The sequence below is a fragment of the Apis florea genome, unplaced genomic scaffold (genome assembly GCF_048593485.1).
Source record: "Apis florea isolate Af1SG1 unplaced genomic scaffold, ASM4859348v1 contig_24_pilon, whole genome shotgun sequence".
Classification (NCBI taxonomy): domain Eukaryota; kingdom Metazoa; phylum Arthropoda; class Insecta; order Hymenoptera; family Apidae; genus Apis; species Apis florea.
Window position 1 is genome coordinate 524,329 of NW_028256597.1, and position 16,740 is coordinate 541,068.

General features: G+C 46.0%; 1 protein-coding gene across 1 annotated transcript in view; it reads left to right on the forward strand.

Annotated features, from left to right (window-relative positions):
* Positions 1-16,314, forward strand: part of LOC105735822 (uncharacterized) — a 102,811-nt gene extending 86,497 nt beyond the window's left edge. Inside the window, exon 3 of the mRNA XM_086907077.1 lies at positions 15,242-16,314. Within this exon, the coding sequence (XP_086763203.1) occupies positions 15,242-16,189 (948 nt within the window). The 3' untranslated portion in view covers positions 16,190-16,314. The remainder of the gene's footprint in view (positions 1-15,241) is intronic.
* Positions 16,315-16,740: the final 426 nt, after the last annotated feature.

Genomic DNA, 16,740 nt, shown 5'->3' on the forward strand with positions numbered 1-16,740 from the left:
GTTATATCCCGTCTCGTTCCGCCGCATTAACGGCGGCGTTTCCACGTTAATGAAAAGTTGCAGCACGAATTTAGGAGAGTAAAATAAAGTGGGATCCCATTTGTATCCCGAGTAATACTTTCTCCTTCTTGTTCGTCGCCACCGGCTTCGATTCCACGAAGAGAAGATTGCGCAATCTCGCCACGTGTTTTCCCTGATCGTCGAAGACCCCGAGAGAGGGGGGAAGAGAAGACGGGGTCACCCTTTTCCAGTTGGCGCGTGGAGGCATTACATGGCAGGGTTGCCGGTAACGACGCGTAAAAACGATCGTCACGGCTCGTGCTAAGTCGTGGGGCCAGCCGGTAACGGCTCTCCGAAAACTCGTGGCCGCTACGTAAGATCGGAAATTGGCGGGGCGTGGATCGATCAGACATTTCGTCCGAATGCTCTCCGCTCGACCGTTTCATTCGCAACGTTTGTATTTAATTGGAGCGTATTCTACGCGCCTCCTCCATTTATTCCTCGAACAATTTTGAACGGAAAAAGTTTAGGAGGAGCACGCGTATTCTACGTCTTCTCGATTTGCTCCTCGAAAATTTTTGAGGAGATGATGGGGAAAAAGAAAAAGAGAGAAGAGGAGGAGGAGGAGGAGGAGGAGGAAGAATAGGACAAAGGATCGTCTAGGTGTCGGTGGACGACACCGCGAACGTGTTACATCGAGTGGCGAATGGAACGGTTGGAGAGAGGCTGGCTGGCAATTGTTTAGTCACGGCCGAAGATAAAAATAATGACGGGGCGGTCCGTGTTTCGTGGCGCGTCCACGTAAATCAGTGTCGGGCGGAGAAGCTGCTCGAGCCGAGGACAGAGAGAGAGAGAGAGATAAGATCTCCTCGGCTCCTCTTCGCTACGAAGGAGGACGAAAGCCGAGCCACGGCCGGCTAATTATCTTAAATACTTAATTTGTACCCGTGGAATCCGAGACTTTTCCGAGGAACGGCTCTCGCCTCCATCTCGAGGGTGATAATCGCGCTGCCGGATATCGGTATCCCCAATTATTTCGTCGCGTCGAAACGGTTGCACCCCGTACGTTTCTCGGCGCAGCGGGATGCTCCTCCGCGTTTAATTCGTTTGGAATCCGCGCGCTTTTGGTGCAACAACCTTCGAACAACGCCTCTCCGATCGTAGTAGTTTCGCTTCGGCTGCTAATGGTGTCGAAGAGAGAGAGAGAGAGAGGTTTCGTTCGTGGAATTTTTTAATGGACACCTCGTGGATTCCTCGTGATCCGCATCTAAATTAGGTAGCATACAGTGTATACACACGACGGAGATAGGAAGGGAATCGTAACAGCGAAATCTCTCGCGCGCCACGTAATCACCGTGTAAACTCGCGATAAATTGCGCGAGGCGCTTGCTTAACGCTACTCGAAGGGATTCCGTTTCTCCTATCGTCTTTATTATTATGCTCCTCCGTTTTTGAAATGGAGCCAAGCCCTCGTCGTATCGCTATCGACTAGTTGCACGCGTGTCGTTGCGATCGGAAGGAGGAGAAGGCGCGATCATCCATCCCACGCGCGATCCCTTCATCGAAGGGGACGAAATTCCATGGTGAATGGAGGCGCGCGCGCACACACGGGCGCCCGTTATCGTCGGCGGCGAGTATAAATTAAACCCGTTAAAGGGTGCGGTGAGGAGCGGGGGATAGGGAGAGATCTCTCAATAAAACCGAATGCACGAAATAAATATCCGATAAACCTATCCTCCTCCAATTTCTCGGTCGCGTTTCCATCGGATGGGAAGACGGCCTCAAAGGGGGATAAAGAAGGTGGTAATAGAAGATGTGAACGGGTGGATCGTGGTGGTTGAGCCGGTCGAAGATAACCGAGCCGTTAAAACGCCACCGACGCGATGTTCCGGATGAAAATCGGCGAATAACCGGATCGCGTTCCAGCAGCGGGATCCGGAGCAGCAGGTCGAATCGAACGTGGGCGAACGTTTTTAGCGCTTCCTCTCGACGCGGGCCCAAGTTTCTCTTTCAAGAGAAACTTTCAAATCTTACAAGTTTTAACAAACGCGAGTTCCGTTCGTTAGAAATCGGTTCGAGATCAAACCTATCTCGTCCTCTTTTCTCTTCTTGAACGAATTGCACGCTCCTCCTCTCGTCAGACTCGCGAAATGGAACGAACGGAAGCCGTAGCGGCAAAACCGGCTTCTATCCCGCCGCTGTCGATAAAGTTAAGACATAATTGGATCCGCGAAATTTACGAGCGATGCCCGCGTAAAAATCCTCGAGGGATCGCTTCGCTTCGCGAGAATCGCGTAAAAATCCCAAAAATAAGGGGAAAATGGGTGGCGCGGGGCGTGGCCAGGAGAGGCGAAAGGGCGCGAGTGAAAAGCCGATCTGTTGATCGAAGTCAAAGAGCGCGGGGCAACAGCGGGGGGTTGTTCCTCTCGAGTTTCGGCCGGCTTTCAAGTTTAATTGGCTGTTCGCCTTATCGACCGTCGTGTCACATAAATATATCCAGCCTCGCCAACCATCCACCCCGAAACACCGACTTTGCGTGAATTCTCCCGTGGGACGACGATCCAGCCTCGATGGAAAATCGATATTCCTTGGTGTTCCAAGTGGCGCGAGACCCACCGCGGAACCATTTCTTCTGTTTTTTTGTCTCTCTTTCCATTTTTTTAAAAGATCCATCCGAGGAGAAACATGGAAGAGGAGGAGGAGGAGGAGGAGGATTTTCGCCTCGTCTCGACGTTAACGTCTCAACGGTCGGAGATCGATATTAATTTACGCAGCAGCGGTCGTTAAATTTTGGGGATTCGAGAAACGGCGACAAGGGACGCGTAAATAAGAACCCTTCTCGATCGGAAATAGCGTGTTTATCGGGCTTGTTACGAGGCGAAATATCCTTGTATTTCCGATTCTTTACGCACAATGTTTATTAACGAGGCGTGTTTATTCGCCACTTTTTTCCTTAATCTCTTCGTTGAATCGAGAAGTTGGCCGACGTTTTCTCGGCCGAAATATTTACGTGCGCCAGAGAGAAATAAATATTAAGTTTTATGGTAATTGAAAAATTCTTCGTACCCATCCATCCAAACAAAATGATTTTTCTTCTTTCTACAATCGTTGAAATTTCGTTTTTCACGAAATTATCCGTCCCTTAATTACCTCGAATATCGACGAGATACCAATCGGGGAAATATGAATATCTCGATCGAACCTCGGCCGAGGAGATGGTTCAGATCGGGCCATGGTTGATCTCGGGCTGGATCTCGTTAAAATCGTGCCGCACTCCCCTCGTACATCAGTCCTGTATTATAACTCCCTCGATCCTTTTCGACAAAGATATACCCGCGATCTCCTCCATCCCTTTTTTTTTTTTTTTTTTTTGCCCCTCCCCCTTCGCCGTTCGTGACCACGCGACATAATTCAAGCTGCCGACGGGCACAAATATTATGATAGACGATCGTCTCGCGAGCTTTTTCGGGGCCGCAAAGATTCCGGATCGATACCTTCCGGACTCCGCTTTTTCCCCTTTTTCTGCGCTCTTAGCAAACTCCGCTCCCTTCCTCTTTCCTCCCTAATTTGCATTTTAAACCTTTCGAATTTCGTGCGACGAGATTCCGATTAAAACGTCGCACGAAGCGAAAATTCGACGAAAAGGAAAGAAAGGACGAACGACGATTGAAAGGAGAGAGGAAAATAAGGCGAAAGAGAATCCGCGGATTAAAGCGTCCGACGCTCGAACGCGAAAAAGAAGATTGGAAAGAATTGCATGCGCACGCCGAGCACGAGTAATCTGTCTTTCCAGTCGAAGATCGGGCGGAGAAGAAGAGGTATCTCTCTCTCTCTCCAACGCAACGTTTCGTCCCGTTTAGCGGTGTCCCGAAAAGGAGCAACAGTTTAGGGACAGGATAGAGAGAGAGATCTCGTGGTGGCGTTTCGTGGCTCGTGGGTGACCGGTGGGCGTTCGAGGAATGCCCCTAAATAATCCTCTCTCTCTCTCTTCAAGAGGCGGCCGGTCAAACGCTCGTCCTTTTTTTTCTCAAATTTTCGTGGATGGGCTTCCCCCGTGGGAAAGCGATAGGGAAACGTCTTATTTCAGGGATGCTTCTGGCCGGAGATTTATAAGAGAAATTTTCCCTTTCGCTCTCTCTTTTCTCTCTCTCTCTCTCGGGACGAAGGGAGATAACGGAATCGTTGCGGGTTTCGTGGCTCCTCTCTCCACGCCTTCTTATTTCGACTTTTCGCGGTTTAAATATTGCACCATGTACATTTTGTGGTTTGCGCGCAGGGAAAAAGGAGGAAATATGTATTTTACGCGTATCTTCTATTTTTACACCGATACACCGTGTCTCGAACTTCGTCTTTTTCTTCTCGAGGAAATCGTGAACCCGTCCGAGGGATATAAAAATCTCGAGGAAATGAAAAGCGATCGATGGAATCGAATGGACGGGAGTTAAGCACCAGTGGAAATACATCCTAGCTTCGAGAATCGAGAATCCGCGTGACGCAACGTCTCGTAATTTGAAACACGGAACGACCAAGTGCACGGCCAAACCACCAGAAAATATTCTTCTGCCGCTTCCTTCGATCGATCCAAATCGAAGAAGAAACGTCCCCTAAACGATTAACACCTCGGAATTAGCGATGCAAAGGGAGGAGGGGGCAAGGAAAAAGAAGAAAAGAAAGGAGAGACGAATGGAAGAGGAGGCGCCCTTGCTGTTGGCCCCTTTCGTAACAAAATTCAATCCGTTGATTTACGATTATTGGCCGTGCGTACCCCCGTCGCGTCTAATAACGCAATTAATTCGCTAATTCGATTAGCCGTCCACCTCTCCAGCCCCACAAATTGCCGTGGCGCGATTGAGGCGCCGTAAATCTTGATGCACACCGCCCCCTTTTTTCACCTGCACGGTGAATCGATCGTTGCGCGATTCGGTGGTCGTGCCACCTCGATCCTTTAACTTCGATTTTGCTTCTTCTTCGTTTCGATCTTCTCGATCTTCCTCGAACGTAGCCCAGCCGACGTGTGCACTATAAATATGCAAACGACGAGTATATATATATATATTCCTGGCTGGTCAACAATCTGTTAAATAAATCTTCACGGGTCACCAGTTACCGGCCCAAACGACAGCCGAAAACGATTTTTGAGTTATAAGAATGAAATTCGCGTGGTTGTCGTAACCGGGATCATCGATTAATTGAATTTGTTAACAACGGCGAACCGAAGTTGATAATAATAAGCGAGAGCGGAAGAAAGAAAGATTTTTCTTGCGAAACTTGTCAATCGTCGCGTCGATTATTCATTCGCGTGTGACGATCGATAGTTTCAGTTTCAGGATCGCGTCGATGATAAGTTTGGTTGTCGAAACGTTAAGTCAAAATGACATGTCGTTTTATCGATCTATCCGACCAGGATATATCCTATAGATATTTTATTTAAAATCCCAACCAACAAGCGTTTTCTATTTCAAATATGATGACAGCCTACATTCTATCTCGAGCTCTCTCGTCGCCGTCTTTTTTCGAAACTTTCGAAAAACAAAGATCGGCAGAAATGATTACCTCGCCTCTCCTTAAAGGAAAATGCATGGGTATTTTCCTTCCTCGTTTAGAATTGCTTACGTAACTCGTCTTGGACGAAACTCGTCGATCCATCGACGACGAGAGAGGCGAATTCGAGAGCTTGCTACGAGTTGATCGGGGAAAAAGGGGGGAGCGAAGCTTCAACGATCCGAGCGTCGTCTATTCGGTTATTAGAGGTGCGGAAATGGCCGGTCGCGCGAACTAGAATAGAATAGGCCTGGATGGAGTTTGCGAAACGAGCGCGCACAACTCTGGATCCATCCGGCGCGTCGTTTCAACGTAATTTCGTGGCACGCTTTGGGAAAAATTTCTCGATATTTCGACTTTATCATCGATCGATAGAACGTATCGTTTTCTTTTTATTTTTAGTAAGGATTCCACGTACGATATATTCGTCTATCACTATGTATTATATAGGTGTATAACAATCCGATTTAAAGACGCAGCCAGGGCAGGGAACGTGTTAATCATGTGTGGGCAAGCGGTGATTACACAGGGGTGGTTAAACGTTAAACGGCGGATGTTTATGCAAATGCGCATGATTTTATACGTGAAAAAAAAAGAAGAAGAAGAAAAGAAGAAGGGAAAAGAGAAATAGGTGAATGAGATATAGACAAAAATTTGTTTTGCGCCATTACAACGCTCTGGAAAAACGCGAAATCCTTTTATTTCGATCTGTAATTTGCATAATGCGTGTGTTTTGCATAATAATAAAGTATTCTTTTCTTTTTTTTCCAAAGCAGTTTCGTGCATTTATCTCGGTGTGCAGTTATTATTTATTATTAATAATTGGATATTCCATTACTTCGATTTGTATCGCGTAATACGAGTGTATATAATGGAAATCAAACAGAGCGAGCACGAAGAGGAAGAAATTTCGATCCATTTTTGTCGCAATAACGTTGCAAATTCGAAAGAATATCCGCCACATTTTGTAATTACACGCGTTTTCTCGTGCTTTTCTGGAGAAAAGAATAAGTAACAGCAAGAAATAAATAAACTCGCGTCAGATCGTTCTTTCGAACGAGGGAAAGGTAAAGAGAATCGAAATAGAGATAGCAACGAAAAGAAAAAGAAAAAAAAGAAAAAAAACTCGTATAAAACTATATCGATCGCGAAACAGGTATAATTTTACAGGTGGAAAGTTGGAATCGCAGAGCCGATCATTTTCTTCTTTTGAAATTTCCTTGTACTCTCTTAATCAATTCGATATCGAGCGAGGAGAAAAACGGTCATTTTACGATAATCGAGGAGGGGAATTAAATTAAATATTGTACGTTAAACTTTGCAAAAAAAAAAAAAAAACAAAAACTCTCCACTGGTATTAAAGAAAATCGATTTTTTTCTCTCCTTTTTTTTCGAAACGAGCGAAAATCGGGTTGCAACGCTCGCCAATCCTTAAACGTTCAAATCAGAAAAAGAAAAAAATTACCAGCGAAACGACTTCACGAAAGGAGATTTTCAATCAGAGCAGAGATTCAATTACTTGCGTAAAAAAAAAAAAAAGAAAAGAAAAGAAAAGAAAATGACAAATTTAAATAGTTTGCGCGAAAGTGAGACGAAATTTTTTTCCCCCCAATCTGTCAAACCCCCGTTTTTCGAAATGCCTACGATCGTTTTTATTTAATTAAGTCCAGAATTGCCGGTTGGTGGCCACCTATATCGGTAATTGGCAAGTTTATCGATAATCAGCGACCCCTACGGCGCGGTATTAACTAAAATAACATACGTTTCGTCTCAAATTCTACACGCATGCTCAACACCTGCTAATTTCGGTATCCGCCGCCATCCATCGAGATTCGAAAGGGAGAAGGAAAGAAAGGGGAACAAGAGCAAGACGAAATGATCCAGTTCAGTTCCCCCTTTCCTTTGTCTATAGTCTCGTATAGGTGTGGGGAGGGCGCATTTTTCACAAAACGCGATCGTCTGCCTTGAAAAACAAGGACAATAAAAGCGGGGCAGACACAACAAGTCGAACGGTTCACGAATAACAGAGGGAACGTTTCTAGCCTCTTCTCGCCTCTCTCTCTCTCTCGCCGACAAATTCACGATCGCGCGTTGTCGAGACCTCTCTTCGAAATCTTCCCTTCGTGTCTTACACCGTCGTCGATTCTAAAAACGTTGCTCGAATCGCTGCTCGAGTATCTGCTAAAAGAAAAAAGAAAAATTGTAAGACGAATGGTTCAACTTATTTCACGATTTGTCTATCTAGACTACGACGGCTAACCCTCTCCCTCTCTCTTTGTCTCTCGAAATTCTTTCTCGACGCGAAACGAAAGCATTAAATCGACGGAATCGACGAAATGAAACTCGATCCTAGTTGGATGAAATCCCGTTTATCGAAAAAGTCCGAGAGGAAGGTGAAAAAAACAAACTCGAACGAGCGAGGAGATCACGAAATCGCAAGTATTAGCATTATCCAGTTGGTTGCATTACTCGCTTTCACTGGATGGTTAAACCGGCTGACTTCTCGCAGGGTCAAATCGCATCGCGTTTCGTTCGTGTTCGCATAACGATAGGCCGAAGAATGCGAATAAGAAGTTTTATTAAAAAAAAAAAAAAAAAAGGGATAAATTTCACCAGATTTCCTCCAAATCGTACACGATCCAATTTTCGCTCCGTAACGTTATCTCGGTTACGTACGCGTCCCGTCCAAGATTTGAGGAAGCGTGAAAATACGCGACGCGGTATCTCTGGATCTGCGCAAAGTAAACGAGAGAGAGAGAGAGAGAGAGAGAGGGGAGGAGGGGCGAAAACTCATCACGTATTCGCGCTATCGGAGGTATTTTATAGAGTAGCGAGGTAACCGAGGTTTTTACGGGCATATGGTCTGGTGAATAGGGAATTTAATGGTATATACCGAGGCATTTTTCCAGACGATCCGACGTAAAAGCTGTTACGTCGGTGTGTTAACGGTGTCTAGACGTTTACGATTACCGTGATTTCTGACCGGTCGAATTTTACAGTGCATTCAATTCCCGATAACCGAACGCCCGATATCTTAATGTTTCCACCTCGGTTTCTTTTATTTGCCCTCCCCTTCCCCCCACGGATTGTTGGCCAGCCTCTCTAGGCTGGCAGGCGAGTAAGCGAGCGTTGGGCCTGATAATGGTCACGCAATTTCTACTCGGTTCAATGAGAGATTCGACATTTAAACACTTTCGCTCGCTATTAATGAATACCGTTATTGCATCTCGCGAAAACACATTCCACGTCCCCCTCCCCCTCCACCATTCCGATCCATAAATATCCTCGACTTTAATTGCTCGAAACGAGAGATCGATAAGAGCGCGATTTCTTCAAACGCGTACGAATTTATTCCGCCCCGAGAAACAAATTAATTTAACACGAAACAGCTGGTCGAGCGATAAAAAACGACGCGAGGAACGGCGATGATTTATGATTTATGGCCGCGAGGGGAGGGGACGGTGACGCAATTGCAGTGAGTTGAACACCGAGAGAGGTTTGACTTTGACCCCGCGTGAACCGAGGTGTGCTCGATCAACGAGGAAGGCGAGCACAGCCGGATGATTAAATTGCGTCCCGTTTCGGATTCCGTCGCGTTAATCCGGCCGCGTTCTCGGACGGACGTTGATTCATGGCTCGGAGGGGAGGGGAAGGAAGAATTCGTTTCGCGAATCAGACGGCTCTATACTTTCTACCTTTTGCTTTTTCAAGCGAAGAAAAGGTGAGCAAGCGTCGAGAGGAAAGTGTGAAGCTTATCTGTCGAGAAAAAGGAAAGGAAGAGGAAAGGAAGGAAGAAAAAAGAAAAGGGGAGGGAGGGGAGAAAATTGGGAATTCGATGCATCCGCGTGTGGAGCGGAGGATGGACGATTTCCCATCTGCGGGAAGGGAACGAGCTGATCGATAACAGTAATTACCTTCGCTTTAAAATCTTACGACTTCGGTGGATACCGATAAATACGCGTAAACGCGCGATTTGACTTCTGTAGTTACCACCACTTAACCGGCCAAGTCAGCTCGTGTGCCAGAGGAAAAGGCTCGTTACGAAGTTACGTGATCGGCCGCTTTAAACTTTACAACGCGCTTATGTACTCGACACGCTGGTTGAATTGCACGCTCTTGTCTCGCTCTCAGTCGCTGGAATTACTTGTAAAAGATCGGTTATCGGCCAACCGTTTTTGCGTTTGATCAACATCCACGTCTCGTTCCACTCCTGTTCGTTTCGAAGGGGATAGCGTTTATATACACGGAACGACCGAGTTGGCCCTCGTCTTGTTGTCGAAACCATTTCTAAATCAATCAATATATGTAATCTAACGATAACGTATTTCCAATCGTTCCATCCGACGCATGTATATAATTAGCGAATCGTTTATTTTCAATCGTTTTTTCTTCTTTCTTTTTTTTTTTTTTTCTTTTTCTTTTCCAGTCTGGTTCTAAAGTTTCATCCATCTCGGTGAGAGAAATAAACGCTCGTCTCGATAAGATCGATTAGCTTAGATCGATCTTAGACAGAGAAACAGGAGGAAAATTTACTTCGACTCGAAAATTCGAAATCGTCGAAACAATTGGGAGCGAAAATGATTCATCGTTTCTTTTTTTCATCATCCATTTCCACATCACTCGAGATCTCGATCATTAACCCTCCGTCTCGTCGCTCCTCCCCCTCCTTCTCCTTCGTGTCTTCTCGTAAACATGGATATTAGACGTCAATTTACCTCAGAGTGGTTCAACATTGCCTCGCGCATATTCAATGAACGTTATGTTCAAAATATGGAAAAAGAGCGTAATCGCGGATCGGAATTATTATAAATCAATCGATCTTCTCCTCGAGCCTGATTCAGGGTATTAGTTTAAATGCGCAAGAGAGGAGAGAGAGAGAGAGAGAGAGAGAAAAAAAAACATTTTCTCACCTCGAATCACGGATAATTTCTAACGCGAAATAATACGATAATATTCTCGACGAATCTCGAAGGATACGAGAGTTGCAGTTACCAAGCGAGATTACACGCCCGTTTCTTTTTCCACGCGATTACTTTGATCATTTATCGGACCGTCGTATCGGAAAAGCAATACGTCCAAATGTCGAAAATGAAGCGAGATCGCGTTATGTCGTCCTATACGTATAACGTTACATTTTATATATATATATATATATAAGAATGTAATGTGTGGATGCAGGAAAGGGAAATTATATGAAATTACATCATCTACCGTAATTTGCGCGGTAAACGGCATCGAACTTTTATCGGCCTTGAGCGTGTCATTACGCGGTGAAAAGATTTTTGCGCTCGAAGGGTGAGAAGGCGTTCTTTTCTGCGTCGTTTTACGAAATGGTAACGAATAGGATAAAAGGAATTCGGCGTGTAAGAGTGTCACGGTAAGAGACCTTTTCTACCCTTACGAGACGAAAATAAATTCCGATGATCGAGAGTTTCAGTAATAGAAGTCAATAATAGACGCGCTCTCGAGCCACGCTTACCGATCGAGGGTAAAAAAGAGCGATCGCGAAAAGTAAACGCGAAAAAAGGATGAGAAGATGGACGAGAAAGAAAATTTTCATCGTTGCGTCGAAATAATGACGGATGCGCCATGCGAGTTTCGATTATTTCGAGAGCTGTCGGCGCCAAGAAAGAATCGGCCATTTCGTCGTGCTCGTAAATCTTTTTAAAGAAAACACAAGGATTTGTTTAGGCATCGCGTTTGATGCACGATCGGTCGTTCCCGCTGGAATTCAAGGATGAATCCAATCGAGATACAACCCTCGATGAAACCCGCGTTTTCTATATTTATAACCGATATTATAGCCCAACATCTCCGACGAGGGAAAATTTAACTTTATTCGATTGGTAATGGAACGATTTCGAGAGTAATAATTCGAGTTTGGCGGGCAATTTTCAACCGTGTTCGTAACGAACTATTTCACACCGCGCACGATAATTACAATAATTGCATCTTTATATAAACTCGACGCAAGCTTATAATTTTCGGTATCGCGCGTAATTATCATTATCGGGAAGAAACTTTGTTGTTATTACGCATTTATACGAGAGGAGCGAAATTCTACGTGCAAGAATAAACGTTATTACGCATAATCGATCCGTCTATTATCCAATATATATATATATATATAATATACATCGGGATAAAAATGAGGCGCGAATTCGTCGATTCTTCGCACCGTGTCGAAAGAACGTTAATCAATGGAGACGGGCAGACGGGTGGAACGGCCAATTCTTTCCCTCCCCTCCCGAAAAGTGCATAAATCGTGAGGCTATTTCTGATATTCTCCACCCTCGGCGCGTGTACACAACATTTAGCAACCGAGATAAATTGCATTAATTCGAGGGTCAATGTGATCGTTTCTTTAATCACGCGATCCATAACAACACGCCGCCTCGATGAGACGACCCCGTATTTCGCGGTATTTCACATTTATCGCTCCCATAAACGAGGATACGCAGACACTCGGCCAATAATCTCTCTCTTTTTCTTTTTTTTTTTTAAAGGCTGCCGCGAGGATTAACGAGGCGACGAATCGGGCGTAAATCACAAGGTTGGACGGCTGATACGAGACAATCGTGTCTCGTATTTTAATCGTTTATGAATTATCGCGAAGCGGGGGGAGGACATCGTGGAGCGTTTTATTTTCGACGGGCAAATTTTCTCGCCTCGTTTCACGTTTCTTCGACGAACGAGTTAAAGATCAATCGATTGATCTCGGAATTGTTCGAATCGATTCTAAAATTTCGAAAAATCATCCATCCAGGTATGTGGATAGGTGATACGAAACGGAACGACTCAATACTTGCGATGGTTGGAGAGATAATTGAAGATTCTGGTCGCTCGCGAGCGCACCCAGCCAACCACAATATTTCTAAACTCGTTGTAATTATATCTCGTCCCGAGAAATTACGTATCTCGTATATATCCTTTTTTCTAATTGCACACCCTGTAAACCTGTTCCTGTACAAATTTGCATCGTCCAAGAACCGCGATCTTTCCACTCGATGCCGTGGAAACATTTTTATAACGACGAAAGTTTTTCCCTTTTCACTCGGAGGAGGAGGAGGAGGAGGAGGAACGAGTCCAACTCTCGTTCGATCCGAGGAGAGAAATAGATCGACTCCAAAGTTCGAATCGAAGCGTTCTCTTGTTCCCAAAGCTTCGCCATCGATTTCTTCCTGCCTCGTGTTTCTAAACGCGCGTAATCTTCGTAAAACGGTTGTCGAGCGAAGAGGTTCGAAACAGCTTTACGATACTTCCCATCTTCAAAATTGCAATCGTAAACGTTCAACCTCACCCACGACCGCAACATTACGACTCAATAACGTTTCTAACCAACTTCTGCAACTTTGCAATTTGCCACTAAAGTCGTTTGTTGTTGCTCCTTATCGATTCCCGTGTGCCTCGACGAATCGAATCCCTCCCTCCCCCGAGTTCAAATCTTTCTAAATTTCCTCCTCGCGCGTAAAATCTTCCGCGTGCCGTATATATTCTCGCTATCTTTACAATCCGCTCGCAGTACGCGTGCAGTAGAATCGTCGTACGCGCCACGACCCAACCCTTGAACATTGATTTAGGTTACTTCGATGTTGCTCGAAACACGATAATAATAATTGGAAATAATCGTGACGCGAAATGTTATAAGAAAAGCGGATCGAATAAATGTTATTTCGATAAGTAATTGCTTAAAGTAAGCTTTTATTCGTTTATTTTTAACTGGTTTTTCAACTCTGCTCTTGAAACATCTCGAATGTATCCGTGAAGTAGTAATGGCTCGAGTTACGAATAAAGTTACTTTCAATCCTTTATCATTCAAAACGTAACGAGTCGAGGTTACACGAAAAACGGATCAACTTTACTATACATTTTCAACTAAGTAACTTTTTCGACGTTGAATAATTTTCAAATCTGGCCTTGAAACATCTCGAATGCGAAGTAATGGCTCGAGTTACGAATAAAGTTACTTTCAATCGTTTATCATTCAAAACGTAACGAGTCGAGGTTACACGAAAAGCAAATATCACTATCATTTTCAACTAAGTTAACTTTTTCGACGTTAAGTAATTTTCAACTCTGGCCTTCGAAACGTCTCGAGTGTACGCGAGAAAAAGAAAGCGAAGCAATCGATATTCGTAAACGAAAATTTAATAGTTAAAGTTAACTTCAATAAATTACTTTCAATCATTCATTATTCAAAACGTAACGAGTCGAGGTTACACGAAAAGCGGATCGACTATACGATTTCCAACTAAATTTTCTCTTCGATGTTAAATAATTTTCAACTCTGGCCTTGAAATATGACCTCGAATATACCCGCGAAGTAATGATTGAAATTACGAATAAAGTTACTTTCAATCATTTATTTACGACGAATCGAGATTACACGAAAAGCGGATCGACTATTTTCAACCAAGTTCACTCTTTCTACGTTAAATAATTTAACCGTCTCGAGCGGGAACACAAGAAAGGGGAGAAAAAAAGGAGGGGAAGCAGAGGCGAACGCGGTGGTCGATTTGGGCGCCGTAAGGTGGAGTGGCCGCCGCGATGCCTTTTGCCCTCGGATTTTTCCGCGGAGCGGAGCCGGTAAACGCTGTGATTAGAGCCGATGAAGAGCCAGGGCCGCTTCCGCTCGTCTGGAAACGAGTTGCCATAAAGCGGACAGCGAAATCACAGCGCGGTGAAAACGTAATGCTCGGATGGGCCGGTCGGGCTGGTTCCGCGTAATGCGCGATGCTCATTTACCTTCGCGCCGAGCGGTTAATATTTCACCCCGCGTTGGCCCCGAGATCGCCTCGCCAACACGACGACGAAACGAAATTGCTGGCCGAGGGGGGAGCGGTGCAATTACGACGCGATAACGAGAGCGCAACTCGAGACCTTTCTGCTTCCGCTTCTCTTCTTCGAAAGTCGAAACGTTCTTTCCACTCGACGCGAAAAAGAAAAAAAAAAGAATAGAATTTGACCGAAAGTTCGGATCGAACTTTAATCACGCGACCAACGCAAGTTATCCGATATTAAAGTCTTAATTATAACGTGTAATGTATCGTCGCGCGTAATATTACTTGGTTTAATCGATTATTAAATTAAGAAAATTATCGGAATGTATCGGGAATATATCGTTGCTCTCGTCGTCCACGAGAGTTGGTAAACGACTGAGCTCGAGGGCAAATTTTCCCTCGATATTTATATTTCTTCGCCGAGCAATTAAATTCTAGGAAATATATACATACATATATATATACATGTACGCATACCTGTTATTGGCACGGCTACGCTCCTCGCTTTATAACGCCTCGCTATTCCCTTCTACTTTTCATAATTCCACTTGGAAAATAAATAGAATCGATGTTTCCAGATTATTTATAAATTAATAAGATTTTCATTTATTATTACCCGTTAATTACTATCGTCGATTATTAAATCGTCGAATATGTATATATATATATATATGTACATACGCGAGGGAGAAACGAGAAATGGATTTCTCGTGTATTCGAAGGAAAAAGGAAATAAAACGATAATTAATACGGTCGGTGTGGGGAGTGGAAAAAACTAGTTTCTAAGTAGTTACATGTATCAAAATTTGTCGATCCCATCGGACGGCGAGCGTAAAATGCAAATCTTTCTCTCGAAGAGAAAAGAGAGAAAAGAAAGAAAGAGTCGAAGCTAACCTGAATCCGAAATGATTGTGTTGCAGCGCGAGTACACGGACGATTGCGTGTTCAACGAGACCCTGGAGCAGCACAACTACAACACGTACAGCTCGGCGAAATGGTCGACGGCCAAGAAAACGTTGTACCTCGGATTGAACCGTCACGGGCAGCCGAGGAGGGTACAGGCCAAGGGTCACAATCTCGGCAGGCTGTCCGCCTACGCGCGGGTGTTGACTCAGGTCGCGCCTCTGGACCGGGTGGAGACGCTCCAAAGGCGGATGCTCGGCGCCCAGCACAACGTCCGCCACCGGCACAACACCCACCGCGGCGACCTCATCCAACAGTCCCTCTGCCCCGCCCTCCCCGCCCAGGAGAAGGACGGCAGGGACAAGTTCAGGTGTCGCAAGCGGAAGAAGAGGAAGAAGAGGAAGCGGAGGTGCAGGCCGGGCGAGAAGCCGGGGCCGCAGTGCCAAACGGCGGAGGGCAAGCTGCTCGTTCCGCCGCCGCCCAGCAACCAGAGCCTAGCCGTGGCGGCCACCAACGCCACGATCCAATCGAAGAGGCCGTGCGAGGGTTTGGCCAGCGAGGAGGCCTGCCGAAGAGAGGCCCTCTCGGTCCCCTCTAAGAAACGGAAGCTGCGGGTCGAGGCCGAGGGAGGAGAAGATGGAGGAGAAGGAAAAGGAAGAGGGAAAGGAGGGAGGAACGCGAGCAACGGTAAGAGCAAAGCGCCAGCGTCAAACGCGAAAAAAGTAAACGCCGCTGGTAGCACGAGTCAGAGTAAAAAGCCTAATTTGACGAACGGGAAGAAGAGAAAGAAGAAGGGGGCGCAGCAACCGAGGAGGAATTCGTGGTCGGGCCGGAAGAGGTTCAAGCCTGGCGGAGCGGCGAACGCGACGGCCACCATCGCCACCACGACGACGACGACGACGACGACGACGACACCGACGACCACGACGACGGTAGCAGGCACGACGACAACGGGCGTGGCGTAGGCCGAGCAGAACTCGAGGACAGCTCGAGGGGAGAGGAAGATTGCCCGCGGCCTCTGGCGGGCAAAGCCGGAACCCTGCGCCCCTCGCCATGGTGCCCCCTTAATTCCTCCTTCTTGTTGCTGCTGGTTCGCTCGGTGTGGACCTCGCCCCGATCCTACCACGCCGCGTGAGATCTGTGAAAGCGCGCGAGGATCGCTTCGGCCTAATCGTCTCCTTCGTTCCCTCGATTATATCGCGATATATATACACACACACGCTCGCTGCCTTCTTCTTCTCCTCGATCTGCTGCCCCCCCCTCCTTCCAATCTTCTCTCGCCCCAACTAGTCTCATCATCGTCTCGATGCATGCGCCGACCATTGTGATCCCCCTCGTGATCCTCTCTCGTTCCCATCCGACCGACGATAGCCATCTCGTCGCGTATCTTCTTACCGCGAGTCATCTCTTCGCCGCGTCTTAATTAGGATTGTATACCTAGTTGGCCGGTAACGAGCAGGGTGTGAAGGGAGTGCGAGCGCTGAGTATATCGCGCCGTTTTATATATACGCACCAG